At 36.4% G+C, this 10,064-nt stretch overlaps 1 protein-coding gene across 2 annotated transcripts in view; it reads right to left on the reverse strand.

The window, feature by feature from the left end:
- Positions 1-10,064, reverse strand: part of LOC107994907 (putative transcription factor SOX-15) — a 51,627-nt gene extending 41,563 nt beyond the window's left edge. For both annotated transcript variants that reach the window (XR_009830948.1, XM_017052038.3), the window contains exons 1-2: positions 8,890-10,064; positions 1,998-2,437 (exon numbers count right to left, since the gene is read on the reverse strand). Coding sequence is in view for 1 of the 2 variants with exons in the window: in XM_017052038.3 (XP_016907527.1) it covers positions 1,998-2,164 (167 nt within the window). In the remaining variant the exon portion in view is untranslated. The remainder of the gene's footprint in view (positions 1-1,997; positions 2,438-8,889) is intronic.

The following is a 10,064-nucleotide window of genomic DNA, read 5'->3' on the forward strand; positions in this document are numbered from 1 at the left end:
AATAGTTATATTCAAAAAAAATTCACTCGATCTCGACGAAAAATCATTTTATTTATTAAATTTATATTGCAATTATTTATATTAATATTTTCATCTATTCTTAAAATATTAAGATTTACTTCAAATTCTTATCTTTTATCATCACGTCAATAAAATGTGTCCAAGCCTTAGTTATAAATAGTAGAACAAAGAACGTTCCAACTGTTCTCGAGCCAATTTGCTACTCATCGATCGCGCTAGAATTGCGCTAAAGAGATTTCGAGAAAAGACATTGCGATATGGAGAGGATTAAAATGATGTAAAAATCGTGCACGTTGAAAACGCATCACACGTTAACACTTCGAATCTAGGCTACAAGAGTCACTCGCCGGGATATCCGAGCGAATATCGTGACATGGTTCGCGATCCATGCGACGGCCGCGCGAGCAACGTATGGAACCGAGCGGAACAATTTTAATGAAGATGATTTTCGTCGCCAGCGAAACGACGCAGTTCAAAAAGTCGATCTTGAAACCGTTTTAGTTTCGTTTTTATCCCGTTTCATCCGTTACTTTCTTTCGTCGAGGATACGCATGCGCGTAGGATATGTTTCCGCTTCGCGAAACGTGAAAAAAAGACAAGATTCTTAACTTTTTGCCTTTACAATCTAAGAAAAACTGAGAAATCTTTGAAAAAAAATCTGATTAATAATTTATCGAATAAAAAATTGAATTTTAACGATAAGCAACAACAACGGTTCAATTTTAACTGTACAACATCGAACAGTAACAAACCACCGAAGAACAATATATAATCCTCACCAATAATAAATAAATAATCGAATCGATACATCAACCGATAAAATACCAAACTGTACACACTATATATCCCCCAATAAAATTACCTATCTTGTACCACGTAAGTAAAACGGAATAGGAAATTCCTTGTACGTGGTCAACCTAACAATCCTGGACTGTTTAAAGAAGAATACTTTTCTGCCGTTTGGTTACGCCAATTCCACGTAATAACAGTGAAATATTGAATCCGAGCGTAAACTGCAATTTAATCGACTCCACGGCACGAATGTCTTCGGGACACGAGCGAGATCTTGGCTCGCTTCAAGGCTCTCTGCTAACGTAAACGAGAAAATTCTCGAAGAAGGGAAATGACGTGAGGTCCCGAGGGTTTCATACTAACCGACGCATCGACCCTGTTCCTCTTCTCTACGATCCTTTATATACCTTCTCTTTCCCTCCGTCGATATCTTTCCTCAGTCCTCTCTCTCTGTTTTACCGCGAGAGAGGATCAACGATAGTGATTGGCGATTACGTTAACCAAACACCGCGGTATACGCCCCTGCAATTTGCCTGAGGATCATCTTCCCCTAATCGCCGCGCTAATAACAGGATTACCGAGCCCTGACCAAGGAATCGTATACTTATCCCTAATTCGCTGTATCGTTATTAATATATATAATACAATTGAGAACGTACCGTGGTTGCGATAAGGATGAGTACACAGAACGGGGCACGCGCGAAAACGCCGAAACGACGTCATTTTTCTTTCTTTTTGCACGAGAGTGCCTTTTAACCGCGTTGTTGTAATTTCAAATTAATGAGAAAGAGCGAGAAATTACGCTCCTCCTGTCGATTCATTGATTCTTAGTGGTTATTAGAGTGTCTGTTTCTTTTTCCTTGGATGCGTTCTTTTTTAAGGTTAAGTGATGTATAAATTAATGATTCGTTCGTGATATTTATCTTTTATAATTTCGGAATTTTGATTCGTGAGAGATTTCATATATTGATATATGATCAGTTTTCGTTTGTTTTTAATAGAGTTTTATGAAAAATTAAATATGAATTTCAATTTTTATTTGTAAGATACTAAATCTTTTATATTCTAATCATTATAATATATGCATATATATGTATCTTTTTCGAATATATGATTCTAATATTGTTAGAATACAAATGTTTATGCAGGAATTTAAAAGAATGCAATTAAAAAAGAACACTTACGTGTAATGGGAATAAGAAGGGCTAGCCTGATCGATGTGCGTAGCCGTTGACAAGCCTTGCACAATGGCAGCTGAGGGATCCCTAGCTGGCGAAGAATTTTGAGCTGCCGGTACAGCGTGATGGTAACGCTGGCACATTTCGGCCAAATTCCACCCATGGGCATCCATATATTAACACTGCTTCGATTTTCTTTGGCGTACCATCCATTTCACACGCGTTATGACACTGTTCTCTTATTGGTCCTCCGTTTCTTTAATAACCGAATATATCTGATTCACTTACTCGTTTCATCGATCACGAACGAATTGAAGAAACGTAAACGAAACACACTTGCGCGACTGTCGTCCATTTTTCATCTCGAAACTTCGATTATTGCACTCGAATCGATGTCGATCATCGAGAAAACGAAGTCGACGATTCTTCTCCTCTAGCATAGGATCCTGTAACAAAACAAAACATTTTGTTAGCATCTTAAATTTCATTATAATTAGAAATTTCTTTAATCTTCGCAATATAAGAAACTACGCTAACCTAAAATAAACTTCACTAGCATTTCTTTTTTTTTTTTTAAATACGTAAAAGTTAATCTTCTGAATTGTAAAATTTTTCTAAATATTCTTTTTTTTTGTACAAGTATATGATCATATCGTGAAACGAAAAAATACATTTAAAAATTTTATATCTAAATATGAGAGATATATTTATAAATTTTATATTTAAATATCAAAAATATAATAAAAAAATTCTACATATACTTGTTTCAATGAGGATATAGTACAAAGAATATAACGATAGAATTGTGCAAAAAGATAGTGATGTTCATTATATAATATTCGAATAGATCACATGGTTTAAAGACCGGGTTAATGAAAGTGTCTGGTTAATTTTAGCGGTGATGAGTTGGTAATAAGGTTCCATTAATAGACGGGTTCAAAACGCCAGATACTAGATAATGATCGGTATATATCGATAGACTTCGATATCGATCGGCTTCTATTCGAGAAACAACGATCGGAGCGTTAATCACTACCGTTGCAGCAAATCAACCGAACAGCTATAATAATCGGTATCCATATTATGGTCCATCAAATCAGAGGTATCGTAGAGTTGCACCTAATCTAATATAGAAAAGAGAATAACAAGACCCCGGAGGGATTTATCCAATCGATCCAATTTCTTTCTCTCGATATTTTACGCGGTCACGTTCTTCCATGGCTTGATTTCACGTATACATGTAATCGTTATATATTATTTACTTTTAATTTTACACTCAAAATTTTTTCGTTTAAATTTTTGTTAACAAATTGAAATATTAAATTTTATTTATAATGAATTAATGAATAATTGAGAATAAAAATAAATGTGTATATTATTTACAAGTTACACATTTTAATATTAGATATTATAATTTTTAATCCATAAAATTTACTTATAATTTTTTATTTTTATTTTCTTCAAATATAGATAAATGCTTGTATTTTTTTTCTCTTTCTCTCTCTCTTTTAATATTTACTTATCAAAATATTAGTGAATTTTGATTTTTAAAATTTTTCAAACTCGGATAGTAAGTGATTCTAACTTTCCTACATTCCAACATAGCGATCAATCACCAAATGACAAACGCATTTCATGAAATATACGTTTTTCAACTATAATCGAATAATTATTTATTTCCTTATTGTCCAACGACTGACGAACGATCCAATTACCAGAGAAATGGGCCGCCAATAATTTTCGGTCCTTCCAGTAAGTGGCACGACATGGGGAGACCGTGTATGGACCGTTTCAAACTTATAATTTCCTCTAGAAATTAATCGTCGACTACTGGGTTGGGTTAGCGCCGAGTTTCCTTCGTGGCTTAAGCGATTGGGTGTTAATCACGCTTGTGACCACGATGTATATATATACATATAAATATATATCTTAAAGGGACCAATCGCCAATAAATTACTGACTAGTTATCTGACTGGGAGGATAACGTTTCTCTTTCTTTTAAGATGCAATTAACCGTTTCTGGATTTGCGTTTTAACTTGAAACTATGTTGCTCCCTGTCATATCGCAAAGTTGTTCACGTAACTGCGTAGTTTAACGACCTTTCTTCTTTCTAATTTTGACTATTTAACTCCGGTTTTTAAGTTTATCTTATCGTTATAAAAGAATATATTAGTTGGGGGGAACTTGAAAAGCGTGGAAAAATGTAGAGGTTAGAAACGCTAACTCATGGATAATTCCAAAGAATTTTATAAATTTGTTTTCAAAAATACAATTAGAAAACTAGAAATTAATCGTTTCATATGTATTTCCGATTTACACAAGGTTTCTCACGAAAAGAATCAATCTTCATATTAACGTCACATTCACAATCTCTCATTACACATCGTGCATTAAGAGTTACAATAATAATAATCCTTCCTAATAAATCTTTCGAATGGACAACTGCGCAGCTCGACATTGATGAATTTCCAGAATTTGAATAAAATCTCCTACTACTCTTTCACTTCTTCGATTGTTATAAATCATGATCTTTCTAGGTTAATCGTGTCTCGTTCCATTAGCACGAAAATTGAAATTTCCTTCACGAGGTGCGATCAACACCATTATCCACCTCGATCACTTTTCGATCATTTGTATATATATATATATTCGCGTAATTCGAGAGTCATCATAAGGAATTCACAATCGTACCACATGCTTGAACTTAGACCTTTCCCCGCACCATTAAACAATCGTACGACATATACAACGCGTGCGCGATACCAATTCCACAAAAAGGCAAGTTTTCATTTATAGACTATCCGCGGAATACGCAATTATCGATCGAATTTCCAAAAATGTCCACCATAATTTTTACCACGAAATGTGAAATACGTGGCTCTTCGAGGCAACTTAGAAAGTCTCTCGAAGTTGATTTACAATTTCCAGATTTTGCCGGAATATCGAACAATCTCGTTGCGGTAATTGTACGCTCATTACGAGGCATTTTGCATATTATTTACTTTCTTCGAGAGTCACCGCCGCGATCGAAAGATGCATATCGCGGATGAAAATCGCGTTGAAACTTTGTCGAAGGGAAAGGACGAGGGAAAGAGAGACGGGGAGAGAAAGATGGCGTGGGGAAGAGAAGGAGAAGGACGAGAAAAAAAGAAGAGGCACGCGAGGAAAAAGGACAGGCGAAGATCTCGCGGCGAAGAGACCGTTAATTTAAGCGGATTTTTCACAGTGACATCGTTACGCGACTCCGCGGCATTCCGTGTGCTTTCGTGCCTCCATCCTTGTAATGACATACACCGTGCGATACAACGAATATCGCGTATCGATCTGGCATTATGATTATTATTGCGTTATGCTGCGCCACGATTGAGACCTTCGTTCGTTTGCTTTTAAGCGTGTACATGTTGGCAGGGGGGGGCGGGGTATAAGTGTGTGGATGAACGTACACTGTGTAAGTATACTGTTTAGATTCTGGACTTTGTAATTGTTTTGCATTCGGTTAAGGGAATATTGCGTTTGATGGAAATAAAGATACGAAGATGGGAAATATACGTAAATTTAAAAATCTCGTTTGAAAATTCCAGATCAGATATTTTAGGAATGAAACTATTGCAGTAGGAGATATAATATAATTTTTGAATTATTAACGTGTAATTTACGTAAAATAAAGAAATCTCTATCGGGTAATGTAAGCTATTATAGATCTTTGATATAAAAATAGAATATTTTTTGTTGTTTAATTTTATTAAGATTATTTTTAAAAAATTCATGGAAATTGATCTTTTTTATTGAAATCGATTTTTGACAATTTTTTCTGTTTTTAAAAAAATATAAAGATATAATTGGTTAAAACGATATTGTGAATTTTCTCTTTTTTCTTATCAGAAATCGAAGCTTAGATTTAAACTGAATAGCAAATTAAATTATTTAATGAATAATGAAAAAATGTGAGTAAGCAATTCGGATAATTATATAATATTGATATGATTCATTTACTACGATATTCAACATTTGGAATTGAATGACAAAGCAGTAGATATTTGAGTAACAAAACAACTAAAACTACCTCGTATTTCACCAAACTATAAACTAAATTAACTGGCGAATCCAGTTTCTTGCCACTACTGTATAAAGTATACGTATGTGATACTTATCTTTATCTAATAATATATTCTTCTACCTGATTAGTTTCGATCATAATAACTTATCAATTGATTACAGTTTCCAAAAATTCAAATTACCCAATTTTTTAAATTCTTTTTTTCTATTTATAAAAGAGCGAATCATTTCATAATACAATTATCATATTGTTATTTATAAATTAAATTTAAAAAATTATGATAATATCTCAAAAAAAAATCAATCATTCAAAATTTATAAATTAAACTCTGTACACAATATATCTTACAACAATATATATTAATAATCGTTAAAGTTTAACTTTTTGAAATTAAATTTAAATCGAAGAAAAAAGAAAGAAGAAAAAAATTTCTTCATATCATAAAATCATGCATCTTCTATAATATTTTCTTCTTGAATTCTGTTTCAATTATCTTATCTTATTTCTTCTCAAATTTTATCGTTCAAACAAATAAGAGAATAATTTATTGTTCGAAATCGCTTCAAATATAAATCGATGTTATTTATATTTAAATATAATCAGTATGGCAAATAACGAATAGAAATAAATTATTCCAAATAATTACCGGTTATTTCAATTTCAATTAAAAATTTATCCAAGCGTGGTAGTGGATAATAAAAATACGTTATATTTCCTTCCACCCTGCTGTACACCTCTCAATCGTGCGACGGACACGCTCAATGCAGTTAGTTAACCGTGTTGTACCTCCACCGCTTGTAACCACCATCGAATCCGACCTGGCCTCTCGTATTATCGACTAGACTGTTACGACGTCGAAAGACGACGAGGTCGTTCGATTTCATATGACGAGGGCACGTCTCGATGGCGCAAGAGTTTCGATTTATTATGCACTGGTAAAATTCGAAGGAACGCGGCGAACCGTCCATGTCCATTTTCCATCGACAACGAACGTGGAAGATTAGTTGATTCACCTTTGAGAACATGTCCATTGTCTGTCGTGGTTTATCAATTGTTGGTTAATGACGCGAATCTCGAGCTGCATGTTTCACGGGGATCGTAGCTCATTATCGTTCGAGGTTGTATCAAGTGTGAAATTGCGACGTTAATGGGGATATTTAACGCTTTGCGTGCGACGAGAAAGAGATATATGGAGAACATGTACATATACGGTTTGACGTTTCGTTGTGGTTTGTAAAAAAAAAATTCGAAAAAAATGATGAAAAATTGTAGATTTAAATTTGTTTGTATAAGAATAATGAAGTGGAATTCGAATAGATAATTTAATTAAAATAAATAAACTTATAAAATAAATATAGCTTGCAATTATGAAATTTGAGGTTATAAACATCTGTATAATTTTTCAAATTAATAATAAGAAATTTACATAAACTATTCGTCTCTGACTCCGACGAATTTACTCTCGAATCGTACTCACGCGTTATAAAACATCACTTATTAGTTAACTCTAATAAGCAACACCCACGCAAAACATCCAACTACTCTATATATCACATCTCGCAATAGGAATCCAACCACGATATTAATTGTAAATGACATTAAAATTTTCACAATACCTGTTTCGAACTCTTGCTCTTGCTTACGCAACGAAAATTGCTCGTCGAAAGCAGAAAAAGGATTCGGCGTGAAAAAATGGAAGCAGTACGATATAACCTCCTAAACACGAGCGAAAGAGACCTTGCCAAACAGAACTTGTTCACGTTTCGATTTTCGACACACGAAGCCTCGATCGAAATCAAGCGAGTATCGATCGACCGATCGATCGGCGCACGAACTCGGTTATCGACTCCTCGGATCGCCGTTAACGAAGGTTTCACGGTGGATTTTCGAAAAATCGACTCGGAGCGCGCGCACTGCCTCCTTTCCTCTCCCTCCCACCCTCGTTCCCTCTCGTACACCCACGCGCGGCGCAACGACGAAACCGGCCGCCGGCTAAGAGAGAGTGTATTTCTCGCTTATTATCCTTTCCTTCGATTTCCTACCGTAAGGAAAAAGAATACTCGCCTCGGATGCTGGCTTATGTATCGACGGTATCGTCCCGCTGCTCTCGCCGTCTGTGACTCACACGCGCGAACCGCGTTAACGTGCACAACTCGGTTTCAAGATTTACAGCTCATTACCGATTTCATAGCCCGTAGTCACGACCAGGTCGCGGTCGCGGACTAACTCGAAATTTAGGCTCAACGCGATAAAGCGACGCAATGTGGTTGCGAACTAATATCGGTAACACTATGCGATTCGACAAGTATATGTTTTCAATAGTATCGTACGCTGTAATACGTTGCAGAAATATAGAAAAGTTTTCTGACGTGAAATATCAAACAATGATATACGAACGAAATATTTATTATACCGATGCCGCTCCACTGCGCCACAGCATGTAAAATTATACGATTGTTTGTTTCGCATCATTTGATCTTAATTTAGATGATATACAGTCTCGAGGCAATATAGTCTCGTTATATACAAATATATGTACAATTCGATAATATTTATTTTTTGTTATTTATATTTACAATATTTATTACTTTTATTATTACTTCTATTAGTGAGATAATACATTTTTCTGTGGATATTGTGTTATTAGAACATAAAAACATACTGACTCACTTAACCATCGCTTCGAAATATCAACAATGTTATGTAGCTGCGTAATACTTTTAGACAAATACGTTTATTTTCTACCTATCAATAATAGATATATATCGCGCATATTTTCTTTTACAGATCGAATTTCGCATGCTGAATTGAAATGCGCGCCAAATTACGTATTGCGTTACCTTCCAATTTCCTCGATATTCTTTAGATGTACAATTTCCTTTACGTTGAATCTTCTCACAGGCGGCTCGAGAAATATCACTATCTTGATTTGAAGGAAATATCAGGAAAGTCTTTCATCCGAAATACCGTCTCGGACATCGACGATTTCTTTCACGATTTCACGATATGATCAGTGGATATCTTGACATACACGCATGTCACGCGTTTGTACGCATTTACGTATACGGCTGGAAAACACTAAGATAATCTTCTAATTGTGGAGCACTAGATAAGTCACTGAATAAGGACTCTCGTTAGATTGCACGAGTACAGTACCACGAGGCTCGTCACGTTGACAATGATCACGACAATGACGACGATGAGTATGACGAGGTGATCGTAACGTAGCATAACACTGATTCGATGCGTGCATGAACAGCAGCACGATCTAAGACACGAACACTGGGTTCGCGTTAACCGCTCCACGCTCATGGAAATGTCAAACGACGCAACGTTAGCTCGGTATACCGTCGCGCCGGTAGCGGCGGCCGTCGCTCGTGTGGGAGTGTGACATAATATAACAGAGTCGGTAATTTTGAACGCGTTGCACGTTGATTTAACCGGTTGTCACGAGATTCACGCCACTATTCGCGCTTCTAATTCCTCTAATAAGAAATCGTTATCCTGACAAAATTAAATAAGCAATCTCATGTATCGTGCTTACAGTTCTCTATATATTACGCGTTTACCGATCTAATTACGATTTTTTTATCTAACCGTTTTAATTTCACGTCAATCGATCTACAGCCTACGTGATTCAGGTCGAAACGTGCAGGCTTGTCTATCGTTGATCTCTGTCGATAGCTGGTCGGGCGCGTGCGTCCAACTCGGTCGCGGCAGCCGGCCCGGCTGACTCTCGCGTGTTCCGTGGTGCACGACTCGAGCGCGAACTGAAGTCGAACGCGCCGTGAGGTGAGCGGAGGTGACTTGCGACTCGACTCGACTCGACTCGACTTCGCTCGACTCCCCTCGACTCCACTCGACTCGACTCGGCCCGGGCCGAACCACCGGCGGCCACACTCTCAGTGGCGGCGCCCCGCGCTTTCTACGTTTCTACCGCGACCGCGCCGCGGATTCGCGACCTGATCTATACAAACGTTGCACAGGTATACGTGTGCATGGGCGTATCGATTGC

Source organism: Apis cerana, linkage group LG1 (genome assembly GCF_029169275.1).
Source record: "Apis cerana isolate GH-2021 linkage group LG1, AcerK_1.0, whole genome shotgun sequence".
In the NCBI taxonomy this organism is placed as follows: domain Eukaryota; kingdom Metazoa; phylum Arthropoda; class Insecta; order Hymenoptera; family Apidae; genus Apis; species Apis cerana.